General features: G+C 37.5%; 1 protein-coding gene across 2 annotated transcripts in view; it reads right to left on the reverse strand.

The window, feature by feature from the left end:
• Positions 1–6,848: 6,848 nt before the first annotated feature.
• The window catches only part of LOC126297529 (uncharacterized), a 344,775-nt gene continuing 331,568 nt past the window's right edge, over positions 6,849–20,055 (reverse strand). For both annotated transcript variants that reach the window (XM_049988437.1, XM_049988438.1), the window contains exons 4-5: positions 7,563–7,673; positions 6,849–7,343 (exon numbers count right to left, since the gene is read on the reverse strand). In XM_049988437.1, coding sequence (XP_049844394.1) covers positions 7,302–7,343; positions 7,563–7,673 — 153 coding nt within the window. In that variant the 3' untranslated portion in view covers positions 6,849–7,301. The remainder of the gene's footprint in view (positions 7,344–7,562; positions 7,674–20,055) is intronic.

Consider the following 20,055-nt stretch of genomic DNA (forward strand, 5'->3'; position numbering starts at 1 on the left):
TGGCCACCACTGGAGGCATTGCTTGCACTCAAGTGCTCATAGCTCTCTATATAAACCCAGGCATAAGGTAAATTCCTTACAGTTTCCTGCCACACCTTGGTAGATGTGACGCCGCCACCAGTCGACCAGTGGGTAAAACATTATATTTACGTAATCCACTCTTTTAAGATGGTTATCATTAGTTTTTTATAAGATATATATTGTAATTTCTCATTATGTTCACCCTGAAGATGGCCCCTACAATGGGCTGAAATGGATCCGCACTAAATAAAAAACGCGATTAAGACTGTTTTCTTAATACTAAGTTAAATTATATCAATAACTGTTAATCCATAACCATGTTGTCCAAACATCTAAGTAAGGCCTTGAATTAGACAACATACACACATACATTCACACAATTGAAACTCAAACACTCATGACCACTGTGTCTGGCTGCCAAGGCCATACTGGCCTCAGAAGACAGAGACAGTGGACATGAGTGTGTGAGTTCTGTTTGCCTGAATGTCTGCAAAACTTGTTGCAAATGAAATTAGTAGTTGAGAAGTAATAAATTAAAATTGTGTGCATGATGTGTCAGTTTTCCATGCATCTGAGTTTTTATGGGGTGCATCACGTGAACTATGCATTCTAGAATGGTATATTTTCACAAGCACATTCAATGGAATGTTTGAATACTGTCTGCAAAATTTGCTGCAAGTACGGTTAGCAGTAAGGAGGTAATAAATTAAAAGCCATTGCCTGATGTTGCAATATTAATGCATGTACAGTGAACATGTAGTAAGTGACAATGTTTTGTCCTTTTTTCATTCTGTGGCAGGTGTCAATGAGAGAAAATGTTGTAAAGGTTTTAAATTATGTGTAAAGTTTGTTGCAAGTCACTAAGTGCTCTCATTCTCAAATACTGGATGAATATAATCTGGCTATTGGTGTGATGAGCTACGCTTCTTTTTCAGTGCAAACCTCACCCCTATGAGAGTTAGGCAGTTTTTATGCCCACTGTGGTTCTTTCCAGACAGTAAATGATATGTGTACCAAGTGTGGTTGAAATTGAACTAGTGGTTTAGGTGGAGATTGGAACATACATACATACATGCACACAAAGAAACATACATACATACACCTATATAGTATGTATGACTATGATCCTTTTTCATTAATTAATATTGGTGTGGTATTTACTTAAATACTTTTTGGAAACTTTCAGCACTGCAGAAAGCTTTTCCCAAAGCAGATAGAAGTATGTGATGTTCTAGAACTGCTTCATGGGGTATGGGCACATGTGAGGACCCATTGGCATGCCCATGGGCTGGTTATAGGCTATCCAACAGGTTCACTTTAGCATTTCTACGGAAAACCATTTAGCCAACCCCGCCTGTGGGTGACTGGTAAGGGCAGTGTGATTGCATAGCCTAACTCCTAACAGCTTGAGTGTCGGCACGTCAGCTGTCTACCCATCTCTGCCCACAAATGTCTGCAGATGCTCAGAGGCCTGTTGATGGACACTGGAGCTGGAACAACCTGTTATATTGGGGGAGACGGGGTTGGAGGTTGGAGCACATGATGGAACAGAGCAAGAGGAAGACAGCTGATTGGATAAGTGGGGCTTATAAACCTAAAAACAAAACTTAGTAGAAGGTCAAAGTGATGTACACTGCCCAGCAAAAAGCTGAAGCACGTAGTAGATATGATCGGATATCAATGTAACTTTGTACATGTAGACATCAAAAGCAGATATGTAAATGCTTAGAGTTGCAATTCTTTGTGACAGGTAGAACAGACACCAGAGTGCATTAGTGTTGTTCATGTTTAGTGCTGTGGCCAGGCCTGATAGGGAATACAAGGGGCATGTACAGTATCAGATGTTGAGTGATCACTGTGAAGGACACAGAGAGGTCCCATATTCTTGTCAGACAGTGTTATTAGCATCTGACAGATTTTAAAAATGGCCTCATTGTGGAACTCCATTTGGCCAGCTGGTCAAATCATTCAGTCTAGGGTGTGACAGTGGCCCAGTGTTGGGCTGTATGGGAATGCGAAGAAAGCCACTCTCCTTTTCAAGGTTCTGGCTGGCCATGTCTGACCAATATATTGTGTAGCAAGCACACTATAAACTTTTCACACATGCACCTTCCATATGAGAACACCACAAACCAATGGTTAGCATCGTACCTGTCAAACAATGTGCAAAAAGTTTAAATGAAATTTGTAAAAAAGAGTACTAATGTTCATCAGTGTTCTGTGCACTCATCTAAGAAAATGCCTGTTGGATATGGTGTACCACAAGGCTCAATTCTGGGATCCATACCCTTTCTGCAATATACTGATGACATAAACACAAAGATTACTTCAGGGCATACTACGCTATTTGCAGGTGACACAAGTATTCTGATAATAGGCACAGACAAAGCTGCCCATGATCAAAAGATGAAACCACTTATGTCATCGTTAAGTGAATGGTTGAATGAGAACAATCTCATCATGAATGTGCAAAAAAAGAGCCTACATAAGTTTGAGCCTGTCATCTCAAAACTGATAAATCTCCAACTTGCTCCTAAGCAACCAAGAACTCTGCAGTCTGAGCTCCATTAAGTTTCTTGGTGTCAGTTATGTCTCAAATGGGCTAGCCTGGACAATGTTGCAACAAAAGACTATGATTCATCTGATGCTATTCTTCAGCAATTGAATGAAGAAAATGAATTACTCAAAGAATGACTCAAAGAATGTTGTGAACAGAGCAACCAGGAACTATGTAAAAGGTAGGTTAATGGTGAGTCATTAGAAATGGGTTATAGGCCTAATATCGACGTCAACTGGCCGCCGCTTAGGAACAGGCCTGATACTCGTCAGGTAGAACAGTGGAACATTGTGCCTTTAAAAAACAGCACAAAATCTGTTAATAACCAGAAAAACCTGAAACATGATCTAACCCTTTCAAATAAATATGGTATTTTGGAAGCTATCGATGGGGCAGAGAGCATAACACCAGCCTGCATCCAAACCAATTCAATGTCTAACCTACAACTGAAGCCAACATCAAGACTACTAAACAAGTCCCCAGGAAGTTTGTACCTAGGCCTAGAAGATCAATAAACATTCAAATTCATGCTGATAGCCAAGGTAGGAATGAGAATGCTGGAATAAGGGAGAAAAGCAACTTCAATGTTACTAGTTTTGTGAAACCAGGGGCATGCTTCAAGGAAGCCACCCAAAGTGCTGTGTGAAGTGTCAAGTCAGACCTCGATGTTACTGTATTACTGGTGGGAACAAACAATGTGGCGAGAAATTAAAGGCAAAATCTTATCTCCTCGCTGAAAGACAGGCTGCAAGATCTTTGGAGTGCCAAACTTATCTGTGTTTTTACTGTTCCAACATGGTATGATCTACCTGTAGGGTCAGCCATCAATCAAGAGGTGAAGAAGACTAACCAGGAAATGTTTAAGATGTGTAAACGATTTAGGAATGTAACTTTCTTTGACCTCAGCAACACTGGTAGGAGGTTTTATACATCTCATGGTTTTCACCTAAATAGGTTAGGTAAGAGATTTGTCTCAGATATTATTGTAGATATAGCAGAAAAATTTTGTCTGAATCAAGCTAAGTAGCATAATGCAATAGCCTTAGAATACAATGTTAAACACCCTGTACACTCTGATAATACTTTTTTAGTCTAACCAAGCACATTGATTTAGCAGTGAATAGTAATATCAGTGCTGATTCTGATTCCTCACAAAATAACCACAGTCTCATAATGTGCTGCCTCAATGTGCAAGGGCTGAGTAGTAAATCCCTAATATTGAATGAATTTGCCTTAGAAAATCAGTTTGATGTTTTAATGAGCATTGGTGTAAATATGATGAAATTTGCTTTATTCAATTTGATGACTTTAAACTGATTAGTAACCTCTGCAGGGATAAGTGTATACACAGTGGTACTGCAGTCTACGTTAAAAATCTTTGCTGGGTTATAGTAGCAAGCTAGATGTGAGTTCTCTGTGTAAGGAATTTCATTCTGATGTATCAGGAATATGTATAAACGACATAGAATTAGTAGTTTTATCTCTGTACAGATCCCTAGATGGTGAGCCCTCTTTGCTTGTTGAAAAATTGGAGGAATTATTAGAGTTTTTTAATGGTAACAAGTGGAAAAACTATGAGATACTAATTTGGGGGGGGGGGGGGGGGGGAGGGCTTAATGCTGACTTTGATGTCACAGAAGATAAATCCAGTGCACGAGAATTTAAAAATTTACTTAGGCAATTTAACTTTGTCTACCACAATACCAAACCAACCAGAGGCTTGGCCTGCCTTGATAACATCCTAACAAACTATTTAAGATCAACTTTTTCATATGGTGTAGTTAACTTTCCCTTTCCTGATCATGATCGTGTATTTCTCATTTTTGAAAATTCTTTTGTAACTCACAGTACATCTCATAAGCCCAAATTAGTTGTAACAAGACCTGTAGATGACACAAAAGTGTTTAATATTAGATCCCAGCTTAGTTCCTTCAATTGGTTTGATATGTTTGCTAAAATAGAACATTTGTCAGCTGATTGTGTTTTTGACAATTTTTTTTCAATATTCAATACTTTGCTTGAAATGACAATTCCGCAAAGAAAATGTAAAATTAAAGTGACCGCCAGTGAATCTAAAATCAAAAAGAGAAATAAAGAGTGGTTTACTCCCGAATTAGGCAATTTAAAGAATAAAGTTATGTTGTTTTTCGATCTAAATAAAAAGATTAATACCCAGGAATCCAAATTTTTCCATAAAGAAGCTAAGAAAAAATATAGGGCAGCTATTATTGAAGCAAAAAAAAAAAAAAAAATAAAATAAAAAAATAAAAAAAATATATATATAATAATAATAAAATAAAATAAAATAAAAAAAATAACACTATAAATATCGAGGCATCAAAAAATAAATGTAAAAAAGCTTGGAATATAATAAACTCAGTCACCAAAAATAACAAACCGAAAGACGTAGATGTCTCAGCAAATGATTTTAAGAATTTCTGTATAGAGTCAGTTAGGGATATCCAGAAAAATATCATTAAACCAGCAGAAACTGCTGCTCAAATGATGGGAAATTGTAATTTGGGGTTTACGCATGACAGACATAATTTTGTGTTCTTTGAAGTGACACAGCAGGAGGTTTTAAATATTGTAAATAAGTTTAAGTCTTCGAGCAGTGCCAATATATATGGCATATCACTGATTCTGGTAGACTAGATTCCTGCAAGCCATTGTTTGTGAAACTTAAAGTTATGGCTGTTGTTAATCTCTCTCTATATACTGTTGTTCTACATACCATAAACAATTTACCAAACCAGCAATTAAGAGAAAATATACATTCGTATAATACGAGAAACAGGGAGCACATTGATGTTCCTTTTCAACATTTAACTAAGTCCCAAAATAGCTATCATGTAATTTGTTCCAAATTTTCTCTTTGTAAATTCGATTGTCCTATTGAAAAGATCAAGCCAAAAATGTATGAATGGCTGGTTGAGCACCCTTTTTATTGCCTTGATGAATTTCTTGATTGCAGTGAAAAACTATTATAGACTTTGGCTGCTCCTGATATCCTATAGTAATTATTTCATTAGCAGCATTTGTTAGTAGCTAGTAATAATATTAATTATTTCATTAGCAGTTCTAATTACCTATTTGTTAGTAGCTAGTAATAAGCAATAATCTGTTTTTCTCTGCACAGTTGCAAAGTTATAATCTGATGTAATATTTCTTTGTATATAATATGTTTTCCTGTCTTGGTATTCTGTATTCTGACTTTTTCCTGTATTTTTTACTGGCACATTCTGATTGATTTGGTTGTACTACCTCACTTTATATATTGTATCTCCTGTCTGTTGACTATTTATAAAACTATTGTAATATTGTACTTATAACTCCTGCATATAATTTTATTATATTTTGTAATTTGACATTGTCTATTGCTTCCGTAAGCTTAACAACAATAAAATCTTATTATTATGTAACAAATTTTGTAACTTGAAAAAAAATTGACTGTATTACTAAGCACAAATTGCATGTAATCCAGGAAAAAAATTTGTGAGGTTTAATATCAGTGTAGAACCAGTGTAGTAATTATTCAAATAACACTTGTATATTGTCTTTACAAATACAACTCCCACAGATACCTCTCATTTGAAAACAGTAATCAATTAGGACATGTGAAGGGCTGTTGAACAATGAAACACTTATTTAAGTTTTAATACTAGAGAAATATTTTTCCAGAATAAATGGCCTGAGAGATGTATCAATTTTATTCAGAACTGATTGAAGTACTTGGTATTACCAGAAAAAGTGAGCAGAATTTATTTGTGGTATGTAACACAAGTTTATCAAGTATAAGACCAGATTTGTGACTGGTTTCAGCACTTTCTTGCAGGAAGGACTCAACACATTGTTCTTAACGGAACAAAATTGACATATGTAAATGTAATTTTGGGAGCATCCCAAAGGAGTTTTATAGGGCCATTACCGCTTACAAATTATATTAATAATCTAGTCTATAACGTCAGAGTCTTCATGAGGCTATTGGATCTAGAGTTTACATCAATCTTGCACAATAATCTTGTTATCAGATGAAAAACTTTGTCGCATAGATACTTAATCATACCAATTCAGTAGGAACTTAAATTCAAACTTCATGAATAAGAATGGAAAATGTTTCCTTTTGTCTTGTTAGTCACTATAACAATATGGGTGTGCTACTAGACTAATTATGTGGAAGGATCATAGGAAATGGATGTGTTGTGTATGGGGAAACTGACATAATATAGTGAAACAATCTCATTTTGTTAAAGTACTGTTAATAGCAGATCTGATTACATTTTGTGTACTATTTTTGACATTAACTATGACAGCCATAGACATAAAAAAAGAAATATGAATATAAAATAAAATAAACATAATTTTATTTTTATGTAATTTTAATATGCAAAATGTTTTGCTGAAAAGTCTCACACATATGAAAATACTCACACTTAAATGGATGCTCATTATTACTCAGTAACTTAATCTACAATGTTTTTTAACACAGCCATTGGAATATGCAAATCAAATAGTAATACACTGACTAACAATTAGGTTAAAATCATGAGACTGTAATACATTTATGTAAATTAATCAAAATTATGCCTTTCTCTACACTATTTTCTATGATACTAGATATGGCATTATGTTTGAAATGTGCTCGCAAAGAATTTTCCGACATTCTTAGGATTTGGAAAAATGTCCTGATAATCAGCTATCGGATAGTGATGTCCAGTCATATTTAATTATAGAAAGGTCTCCATTCATCACGCTCTTCTGGAAGCTGAAAAAAAGGAACTTGCTTTTAAAATATTGTCTGCTTTTTCTGATTGCCAGTAATATGTGCCATAAAAATATATCAACTGAAAGACCCAAGATGGTGATAGTTTTCACTTTTTTATTTCTAACACAAAATTTAATTGAAATTGATCTACAAATGTAACTAAAAATTGAAATCTTTTAACTGGAATGAAATTATTTTTGTATTTTAAGGTAGTGTTACCTTTTGTTGTGCAAGGCGTTGTTGGCTAGCTAAGTAAAATTCCACACGCCTTCTGGTTGAATCTGCTGACCTAAGCCATGAGTAGCGGCCAAACTTTTTTCCCATATTGAACTGAAAAAAATTTGCAAAAATTATCATGACTTAGTCAAATAACATATAATTTTGTTATTGTAATTATTATAAGCAGATAAGCAGTCATTAGCACCCTACTTAGAGAGTGAGTGGACATCATGTAGTATGATGGACATAGAGAAATTATGGTCAAAGTTTAAACTATTGTAAATTGTGCTCTGGAGAAGTATGTACTGAGTAAGTGGACTAAGAATGAAGAAGGCCCACCATGTTTTAATAACAAAATTTCACAGTGTGCAGGGACTGTTGCACTCTTGGGTCAAAAGAGAATGGTGAAATGATGTCAGTTAAAAGTTAGTAGAAATTCATGCATCTATAAAAAGATGGATGTGCAAAGAATACAACTTCCACTATCATACCTTATCAAAGGATCTTGCTGAGAGCCTGCAAAGTTTCTGGTCCTATGTAAAATCACTAACTATCCTATCATTCATCAACCAGTCTGGTGTGGCAATAGAAGACAGCAAAATAAGGGCTGGAGTCTTAAATTTTGTGTTTAAAAACTCATTCACACAGGATGATCATAGAAACATACAGGCTGTCGTACATACTCCTGTATGGAGGACATAGAAATAGGCATTTCTGGCATTGAGAAGTAACTGAAAGAGTTGAAAACAAATAAGTCACCAGGTTGTGACATAATACCAATTCAGTTTTACAGAGAGTTCTCTGTGGCTCCTTACTTAACTTGCATTCTTCATGAATCTCTGATCCAGAACAAAGCCCACATGACTGGAAAAAAACCACAGGTGACTCCTGTATATAAGAAAGATAAAAGAACTGTCTCCTAAAATTACAGACCCATAGCCTTAACATCAGTATGCTGCAGAAATCTAAATATAATAAATTTCCTTGAAATGGAAAAGCTTCTGTCCATAGATCAGCACAGATTTAGAAAGCATTAGTCCTATGAAACTCAGCATGCTCTGTTCTTGTATAAAATCCTGTGAACCATGGATGAAGGGCAACAGGCAGGTTCATGTCCCTAGACTGATGGAAAGTGTTTGACACAGTGTAAATGTAAAATGTGATTTATTAGTCTCATTATGTACATTGTACAGATCATATGATGTGTTGTACAGGAGACACATCAAGTTTACCAAAAATATAATTTATAATGATCTACAGAAATTCTTTTTACACTATTTTAAGAATAATGCCAATAAATACAAAACTACAATATTTACTATAAATTAAGAGCTTACCAATTTCCTTTATTATACACAGAAAACACTGTCTTCCATGAATTCTTCAATGGTGTAGTAACATTTCTCTATTAAAATATTTTAGAGTAAATTTTTCAGCGAACCAAGGTCCGTTGTTAAGATGTTTCTTTCTTTTAATTTGTTATATATTTTTAGCCCCATGTACAGTGGTGTCTGAGCATATAGCTTTAAGTGATGCAATGGAAATTTGAAGTTTTCCTTGTGACAAGTACCATAGTATGCTTAAAACAGAACTTTTCAATATTATGTTGATTATTATATACAAAAATAAAAATTTCAAAAATTTACAATGAAGTAATTGTTAGTATTTTTAATTTCTTGAACAATGGGCATCATGACTCATTTTTATGGGCAACACACATGTTTCTAATAATTTTCTTCTGAATAATTAGTAACCTTGTGCTACTTCTAGAGTTTCCCCAGAATATTATCCCATACCGAATAACAGATTCAAAATAACTGTGGTTAGACTGTGTTTCTTGTGTCCATATGAGTGGCACCAGATAAAATAAATATTGCAAAAGCTAGGGAATTTAATTTATTTGCCAGGAAGCCTATATGTGTCTTCAGTTTAAACTTTTATCAAGGTTTAGGCCCAAGAATTTCACATGGCTCACTTCTGTCATCAGTTGATTATTATGGGCTATTTGTACAGGAGATATTGCGGAAAATTTAGAGACAAATTTCACTATCTGGGTCTTAGTGACATTGAGCTTGAGACCATTTTTATGGAACCAGGATTCCAGTTTCCCCAGAACAGTTTCTATACTATCTGGAATCTTTTCTATTGTTTTCTATCAGGACTATTAGGACTGAGGTGTCATCTGCAAACAAGACTGAATGAGCATCAATATTTAATGGTAAATCACTTATATATGGGAAATTATTTTCCTTTCAGAGTGGTGGTAGTTAACTGAATTTGATGTTAAAATAACTCTTTGTTTCCTTTCTGTCACATAAGAGTTGCACCACTGTAATGCAATATCTATGATCCCATAGCTCTTCAGTTTGTGAAGTAATAATGAGTGGTTCACTGAGTCAAAGGCTTTTGTTCGATCACAGAATATTCCTGAGATTTTTGTACCCTGGTCTAGTGATGTGCTTATTTTTTCTGTAAATTCTCTGATAGCATTTATGGTCCTTTTTCCTCCCACTGCAGACTGTTATCAAAGGTCCAAACATACTGAATAGGTTCACAGATATGTGACTGGCTGGAAAACTTCTTAAGTGATGTAAACCAGTATGTTGCTTTCAACAGCGAGTGATCATAAAAGAGACAAGAGTATGATCAGGAGTGTCCCAGGGAAGTGTAATAGGAATACTCTTGTTCTTTCTATATATAAATGATCTTATGGAGAGGGTGTGCATCAGTTTGCAATTGCTGCTGATGCTGTAGTCTATGGGAAAATCTCTTTTTATGATGAATGACAGCTTCCTCTAAATCTAGAAAACTGTAAGTTAATGCAAAGTGTAGGAAAAATAATCATGTAACATTCAAATATGCTTGACAATATCACATTGATTAAATATCTAGATATAACATTACAAAGTGACATCAAATGAAATGAGCATATAATGACAGGGAAGGCAAATGGTCAATTTTTGGGAGAGTTTTAGGAAAGTGTACCTCATAAACAAAGCCAATCTGAAGCCAACTTGGAACAGATAATTCAGAAGTCCAATAATGATAGAAATAGATCAGATACAATGGCAACAAGAAGATTTCACCTGTATGAGGATATTACATTTAAATTGATATCAGTGCCACTTAGGCAATAGTACCAACAATGAAATTAGATCTAATGGCTATAAATAGTCTTGACTTCTTTGAGAATGTCCAGTTTGAAACTTGTACTAGTGACCATGAGGTGGTTTTAACAACAATGCTTACCAAAGTACAAAGAGCAAATAAAACAAATACAAAGATTTATATGTCCAGTGAACTTGTTAAAGTGGGAGTAGTCTCATATCTCAAAGAATTTGAAACATTTAGCTCTGGAGAGGAGCATGCAGAAGACATGTGGACCAGGTTTAGAAGAATAGTTGATCATATATCGGCTAGAAATGTATCTAGTAGAACTGTTCATGACTAGACGGATCCTCCATTGTATACAGTCTCTTCAAAGACACTTCTAAGGAAATACTGACTCTTGTACAACCAGACTAAAGAATTACCATGCCATGTGTGGGCTGCTCTTAACATTATAACACAAATGGCTGCATTTGGAGTGATGTTTTAACTAGAAAGCATGGACTGTTGATGAATGGAATCACATCAAGTTCAGCAATGAATTGCAGTTCTACACTAACCCAGATGACCATCATCACTGCACACGATGGCGACCTGAGGAGAGATCCCATTCTTTCAATGTTTTGGAGAGACACAGTGGTGTTACTCTTAGTGTTAAGGTGTGGGAAGCCATTGAGTTTGGCTTCAGGTGATGGTTGCTTGAGGAACCTCTGACAGGCAGGTGTGTCTATGAACTGTATTCGTGATGTCAAGGTACTCCCATGGCCAGTAAAATCCAATGATCAGTCCCCAACAGAACGTGTGTGGGGCCAGTTCAGATGTCATCTCTGTCCCAGTGCCAATATCCAGGATGTCAAGGATCAGTTATGACCATTGTGGGCTAAGTTGCCTCAGAAGAGGATACAATGTCATTAGGACATCCTTCCCAATCAAATCAGTGGTTGAAAATTTTACTTGATTTTGTAATCACTGAAGTAAAATCACATTCAGTTTCAATTCATGAAGTTTCATTTCATTTTCTCTTCCTTTCCTGCTTGCTTCACTGTTTTTGTCAGGCAGAGTATATTTGAAGATAGAGGAAATGATATTTTCCAAACAGCAAATTTGATTGCCTCACCTTTTAGAGTATAACTAATTTCAGAACATAATTAGTTCCAATATCAAATATATACCATCAGGTTTAATTTTGCCAAAAGAATGTATTACTGGCATTTTCAGTGGTGATCGCTAGTTTGTCACTTACTGAACACCTGTTGTAAGCTAATGTGTACATCTTAAAGGCTAAAAGGCTAAACTATATATCTTCTGTGTGAATATTACACATCCTTTAATATGTAAAATAAAGAAAAGGCAGACACTCTCCTATAGCTCACATGTGTGGCGCATAGAAACAAGCAATTGAAACATAATTATACTAGCTTTTGGGCTCTTGCTTTTTCTCTAGTAGAAGTAGATCCATTCATGGACACAACCACACAGGTACCCAAATGCACATGCACATGGCCATGGTGGGTAAGACTCACCATGGCCACAGCCATCTGCATTTGGGTGTCTGTCTGGTTGTGTGAATGAATGTGTGTAATTCTACTATAGATAGAGCAAGAACTCAACACTTGTAAAATACTATTTCAACTGCATGTTTCTGCATGCAACACATCACACAGCTATAGGTGAGTGGTTGTCTCTGCTTTATTTTATATATTATCCCTACAGGAGTTTTTATTGTTATTGGACATCCTTTAAAATAGATTGGGAACTAAAGCAGGGATGTTGCCATCAACACCATGAAATTTATTATGTGAAGAGTCTCATTATGTGATGCTATTTACTTTTATTTGCAGATTGTTCATCAGAGAGAGAAGGGGTTATTTGGTGGGGGGGGGGGGGGGGGGTGAATGAGGGAGTGAGGGAGGGAAGGAGGGAGAGAGTGAGCAAAATTTGGATGCTGACTTTTTGAGAATAAGCGATATGCCTTTCAGTACAGTATTTTTCTTGAATGGGTTTATGACACTTGGATCAAGTAGCTGCTCTCTGCTAGATCCAGCATAATTCATGTTTTTATATATCGTTTATTCAATTTCTTCCCTTGTTTGACCCCATAAAAGATTCAGCACAATAATGCAAACATACTCATATGAACAGTGAATGATAAGATCATTATTCAAAATACACTGATTGTTCACTAAATTATACTTGCCTATCCAGCCTGTGTATTTGGCTGCACATAGCAATAGGACTGGTCTGTCATCAGATAGTGAGTATTAAAGTATGCTGTGGAACACAGTCATGTATGCATTTCTCCAGCAGATATCTGGAAAGTCACTTATGTCTTATCCAGATTACTCACAGAGAATCCAAATAAATCAACAAGTATGCATTTTTTCACCGAGAGTTGAAAAATGGCCTGTCGGTTTGGCATCATATTCTTCATTTGCCCTAGGGGTGTGTTTGGTATCATGCGAATGAAACTGTTGCCCCATTATGTATGATATACATAGAGCAAGCCTTGAGTGTTGATTATGTTTGTGTAGCAAGAAATCGCATTGCTGAAAGGAATGGAAGACTGATTTCCAATATTTCAATCTTATTTACTGATATGGGATCTTGACTGTTGCAGTATTTACTAAACATTAGTAGTACCATTTGAGACAAAACTTTGTCTGAACCTAATGTACATTCTGTGCAAGAGTGGTTTTAAGAACATGGCCTCTTGTTATGTGGAATGACACCCATATTTACCTGATTTCAATCTCACAGAGAACTTATAATTGCATTACATTTAGCTGATGATAAATGCAAGACTACCAGTTCATATTGTTGTGCGACCAAAGTCCTTGGACATTTTTTTTCCTGACTATTAATATGGCTTTCAACTGTGATTCTGTTGGGTGTACGGGGCAAAATCCAAGTTTCTCTGTGGTTAAGACTCTATGTTAAACTGCAGGACAGCCTACTGATAATCAGACAAGCCCATTCTCAGGTTAAAGGAAGGCAAGGACTCCAGTAAGTTTAGTAAATCACTCAGGTATTTAAAGCAAGTCTTTGTATTGATGACTACTTTGGTTACAATAATGTGAAAAATGATAATTCTGATGGAAGAAAGTCAAACATATACATTCTTCCATGTGTACATAGCTCCATAGATAAAAACAACTCAACTAATTTGCAAGAACTTTGCTGCCAACATACGACCTTCTTGGTAATTTCCTCTTCTACACTTATTAAATTTATGCTATAGAAAAACTTGCACAAAGTATGTTCATAATAAAACTTAGAAATAGCAAAGTGATTTTACAGTGGCTGGACAAAAATATGGACACACCACAAGGAATGAATGTTTGAACATGAATGCAAATGCTAGCCATACCTTCTGGTTTGTGCTGTTGTATTTAACCATGAATGGTACCTGTCTAATGTTGCAAGTGTCAGCAATGATCAAAACAGTGTTCTGTGTAGTTGTGGGTGCATTATGTCAGAGCTAAGTGGATTCAAACATGTTCAAATTGTTAGTGCTCATATGATGGGTGCTTCCACAAACAAGGTAGCCAAAATATTTGGTGCTATACGAGGTACCATATGAAAGATTCATACCACATATGGGGAAAGTGGAAAAATATTATCTGCTAAAAGAATGTAGGAGAAAGTGTGTGTTGAGTAATCATGACAAGTGATCATGAGGAGAATTAAGAGGAAGACAGCTACAAAAGTCACTGCAGAACTGAATATCACACATGTGAACCCTGTCTCATGACACCAATGCTATAAAATCTGGACTATGGAGCAATGAAAGAATTTCATTTGGTCAGGTGAGTCTTGTTTCAGATTGTTTCCAAGCTCTGGCTGAGTTTACTTCCCAAGAGTGAAACATGGTGGGAGTTTGATGATGATATGGGCACCCATATCATGGTATCTAATGGGCTCCATGGCTACTCTGCAAGGCCACATTACTGCTAAGGACTTTGTGACCATTTTGGCTCATCAAGTGCAATGCTTGTTCCCCAATGGTGAAGCTGTGTTCCAAGATGATACGGCCCCTATTCACAAAGTTTGCAGGATTGAGTTTGTGTGCACAAGACTGAATCAGTGCATGTCTCCTGGCCACCACAGTCACCAAATCCCAATATTATTGAGTCTTTGTGGTTTATGTTGAAGAAAAGGGTGCACAATTACCATCCACCTCCATCAACATTATGTGAACTTGCCACCATTTTGCATGGAGAATACTATAAGATTCTCTCAAAATCTACACAGAAACTGTCTTTATCCAGTCCAAGATGGCTGGAAGCTGTTTTGAGTGCCAAAAGTTTTCCTGCACCATATTAGGTATGGTAATGTGTTGTTCTTTGGTGTTTCCATATTTTTGTCCCCCCCCCCCCCCCCTCCGATAATTGCCAAATTAAAAGACAAGAAATGTGTACCAACAAATTTCAAATGGTTCAAATGGCTCTAAGCACTATGGGACTTAACATCAGTCCTCTAGATTTAGAACTACTTAAACCTAACTAACCTAAGGACATCACACACATCCATGCCCGAGGCAGGATTCGAACCTGCGACCGTAGCAGCAGCACGGTTCCAGACTGAAGCGCCTAGAACCGCTCGGCCACAGCGGCTGGCACTAACAAATTTAAAAATTTCTATGTTAACAAGAGTGAAATTGCAAAATCATAATGAAAATTATGGCACAGTTAATACTTACAGAGCCACAGTTCTTTTCAGGGGTGCAGCATGAAAAAAAGGATTTTTCAGTTATATTAAAAATGACTTTCTTATTTATTTTATAAAGTTATTTTGAGAAGATAAATTTAACACACTTTGATTCATTGTTCTGGGCAAACGCATTCTTATATAATATTGTTCAACTTCTTTTGGTAGAAAAGTTACTGTATAGTATGGTAATTATAATGTTTGGCACTTAGGTCAAATAAAATAAAGTTTTTACTCACATATTACAAATCAATAACTTGTCACTGAAGACAGTGATATACATACATGCATACATTATAACTTGTAGATAACACCACAAAAAGGAAATATCAAGGATGTAGAACAAATCAAGGCTTAAGCTACGAGAGAAAATAAGGGCCCAAAAATGATATCTGTAAGTTGCATTAAAAACATTTTTAGCTGTTGTTAATTTTCTGTAATCCTTTCACACTTAAAAATAGTGTAATAAAGGTAACAGAATCAGGAGAAAACAATTACTTCGGAAACACTACTATTTTTCACTTATTCTGTTTAGTCGTGATTTATCAACTGCCATTTGCCTATTGTTCACATGGCTACATTGTTAGTTATCAATGAATGACATTTAAATACCAGGTTTAAGAATGGAGTAGTATTTACAATTAGTACTGTTTAGAAAGAAATTTTTTCCTTGTTGCAGTGTATATGTTGCATTGATTTTATAAAAATAGCGTAAAACTGTTTGTTGGACATTATTTGACCCTATATCCCAGCATTTTGTGTGCAGTGCACTACAGATTATGTCATCAAGTTATGTCTCACAGACTGACTCAGTTCTTCAGCTTATCATGAGCTCCTCCCTTTTATTTAAACCCTACAGAGGTTCCTCACAGTGCTGTGAGAGTAGCACCTCTGAGAGAAAGGATGTAGCAGGTAGTGTAGCTTAATCTCAGCCTCAGGGTTGTCAATGAATAAGAACTCTTTTACTCTTTTGAAAGTACATGCTGTATTGTTTATATATGACAAATTAGAAATTGTGTGGTGAACCAACCTTGGCTCTTGTGGACAATGTGCTATCATATTAACTATTTAAGCATATTTCATGGACTGAAATCTTAGCTATCAGGATTCTGTTTATGTGTTGTGCTTGTTTGACACAATGAAGCATAATGGTACAGCAAACACGGTTGGCTGGAATTAACTGTGATTGTTTCATTGGTAGATTAGTGGCAGGTCACAGTCAGCACCCATTATTTAACAGCCATGGAGAAGTTTCCAGGAAGGACAATACATTGGACAGCAGTACAGGCATTTACAGAATAAAAAATATGCTTCAGTTGCCAGTAATTTTCATAATTTATTCCATGACTGATTTCAAAGCATAAAGCTTCAACTTTAGGTGCCACAAAAGAATTATGGGAACATAAATGTGCTTGGGTCAGTCAGTCACGGGAGGGGGATCTCACCCACATCAATCAACACATGGACACATAGGAGCATAGGATCAGCAACCTCAGTGCATACCTGGACAGCGCGACATAGACTTACCCATCATGTTGTTCAGGCAGGCTGTTCCAAAATTATTTGATGAAACCTGAAGATAAAGGTTTAAGCTACAAAACTGATTGTGGAATAAATTAAGAAAATTAGTGGCAGCTGAAGTGGGTTTCTATTCTATAAATACACTCCTGGAAATGGAAAAAAGAACACATTGACACCGGTGTGTCAGACCCACCATACTTGCTCTGGACACTGCGAGAGGGCTGTACAAGCAATGATCACACGCACGGCACAGCGGGCACACCAGGAACCGCGGTGTTGGCCGTCGAATGGCGCTAGCTGCACAGCATTTGCGCACCACCGCCGTCAGTGTCAGCCAGTTTGTGCAGTTGACGGACTTTGAGCGAGGGCATATAGTGGGCATGCGGGAGGCCGGGTGGACGTACCGCCAAATTGCTCAAAACGTGGAGCGTGAGGTCTCCACAGTACATCGATGTTGTCGCCAGTGGTCGGCGGAAGGTGCACGTGCCCGTCGACCTGGGACCGGACCGCAGCGACGCACGGATGCAGGCCAAGACCGTAGGATCCTACGCAGTGCCGTAGGGGACCGCACCGCCACTTCCCAGCAAATTAGGGACACTGTTGCTCCTGGGGTATCGGCGAGGATCATTCGCAACCGTCTCCATGAAGCTGGGCTACGGTCCCGCACACCATTAGGCCGTCTTCCGCTCACGCCCCAACATCGTGCAGCCTGCCTCCAGTGGTGTCGCGACAGGCGTGAATGGAGGGACGAATGGAAACGTGTCGTCTTCAGCAATGAGTGTTGCTTCTGCCTTGGTGCCAATGATGGTCGTATGCGTGTTTGGCGCTGTGCAGGTGAGCGCCACAATCAGGACTGCATACGACCGAGGCACACAGGGCCAACACCCGGCATCACGGTGTGGGGAGCGATCTCCTACACTGGCCGTACACCTCTGGTGATCGTCGAGGGGACACTGAATAGTGCACGGTACATCCAAACCGTCATCGAACCCATCGTTCTACCATTCCTAGACCGGCAAGGGAACTTGCTGTTTCAACAGGACAATGCACGTCCGCATGTATCCCATGCCACCCAACGTGCTCTAGAAGGTGTAAGTCAACTACCCTGGCCAGCAAGATCTCCAGATCTGTCCCCCATTGAGCATGTTTGGGACTGGATGAAGTGTCGTCTCACGCGGTCTGCACATCCAGCACGAACGCTGGTCCAACTGAGGCGCCAGGTGGTAATGGCATGGCAAGCCGTTCCACAGGACTACATCCAGCATCTCTACGATCATCTCCATGGGAGAATAGCAGCCTGCATTGCTGCGAAAGGTGGATATACACTGTACTAGTGCCGACATTGTGCATGCTCTGTTGCCTGTGTCTATGTGCCTGTGGTTCTGTCAGTGTGATCATGTGATGTATCTGACCCCAGGAATGTGTCAATAAAGTTTCCCCTTCCTGGGACAATGAATTCACGGTGTTCTTATTTCAATTTCCAGGAGTGTATATTCCTCAGTTGAAGACATTCACCTGGTCAAATATTTTGTACAGATATTGTTGACTACATGCCATAATCTAGTGCCAGGATCAGTATTTTACCTCAAGTTCCCTACGATATCCAATTAGTAAAGCACCAGCTCTGTGTAGAGACACTGCATAATCTTCAGGGACACAGATCTGCAACCTAACTTCGTATCATCATTCTTGAGAGAGGCTCTCTATGCAGAGCAACGTGCCAGTTGAATTTCCCCCTCACAGAGGGATCACTTGTTTCAGTGAGTGTGGTGTATTGACCACAATGAATGGACATAGAAATAATGTTATAGTGCCCTGTCCAGAGGTGAGTCAAATTCAGCATGTAGATAGATGCTCACCATCTGTTAATCTGGCACACATGTGAGACCCATTACACTTGTCCCTGGGATGACATCATGGAAACATACATTTCATGGTATGTGCTTCTTAAGGTTAGTTGTGCACTAGTCTATAGCGTTTTCTCACATGAAGGAAAAAAGTATGAGTTTGTGCACTATGGCACTCTACTAAGCAATTTCAATGCTGTATGATGCTTTTCCCCCATGGAAAGAGGGAAAACACACGCCAGTGTGCAGAACATTATTAAGTTTCATTATGGACTTTGTCAATACTGTTTTTGTCTGAACTTTACTTGTCAGAGCTTGGAAAATTAGACATTAGAGAAGTACATAGTTTGGGGTTTATTTGCTTGTCAACAAAATACTAAATAAAGGCTACTTTTACAAAATAAATTTTGAGTTATAACAATACCATCAGAAGGTTTTTGTTATCAATGGCTTTCTCTTTGCTGATTATAGCCTGTTGTGCAATACTGTTTGAATTATGGTACTAAAAACAAGAGGTTGTCAAAATATAAGTATTTCCTTTCCTTTTTAGCAAAATGTCCTGACCAGATGTTTTTGTTGTGCCACCTCTTTAGAGAACCTAGAACCTGTTCTTCATTTGTTCCATTTGCTGACATGTAAGACTAATTCTGAGATGGTGCCTTTGAAAAGACCATGGTGAATTTTCTGGCTCATCCTTGCCCAATTGGTGCTTATGCTCTCACTGTAGTGACTTCACCACTGATCTCACTTTATACCCCACACTCCTTCTTTTCTGCTGTGTCCACCAAAAGGTATGGTGCACAGCCTTACACAGATAGTGACACCACATAGCAAGGTCAGCCTCCGGGGACATGAAAAATAGTTATGGTCAGATCACATAAGGAGCACGCGAAGCTCAGACATGCTCTCCTCCCAGTTTACATCATACAAACAGTTCCCAAGTGAACATTCAAAGATGGATATAACTGTATGAATAGCTTCACTCCAACAGTGTTTATCAACAGTTAGCCACTTAGTTTGACAATATCAACACTGCACCTCAACACAGAATTTTTAGTTATCGTTCACTTGATTCTGGACTAGATCACTGTTCGAGAGTTGATCAGTGCAAGTGAATATTTGAAAACATTGCTAAGCATCATCTTCACAATCAAGTTAAATAATTTATAGTTTATATTAATAAATTATTCAAAACCATTGCTAATTTCATTGCTTTCAATTTTGTCATAGTTTGCCCCATGGTGAGGCTGTATAGCTGCTGTTTACAGCAAGAAACCTCAATAGTACAAACTACTTTTGGTGATAGTGTG

Source organism: Schistocerca gregaria, chromosome X, assembly GCF_023897955.1.
Source record: "Schistocerca gregaria isolate iqSchGreg1 chromosome X, iqSchGreg1.2, whole genome shotgun sequence".
Taxonomy (NCBI): Eukaryota; Metazoa; Arthropoda; class Insecta; order Orthoptera; family Acrididae; genus Schistocerca; species Schistocerca gregaria.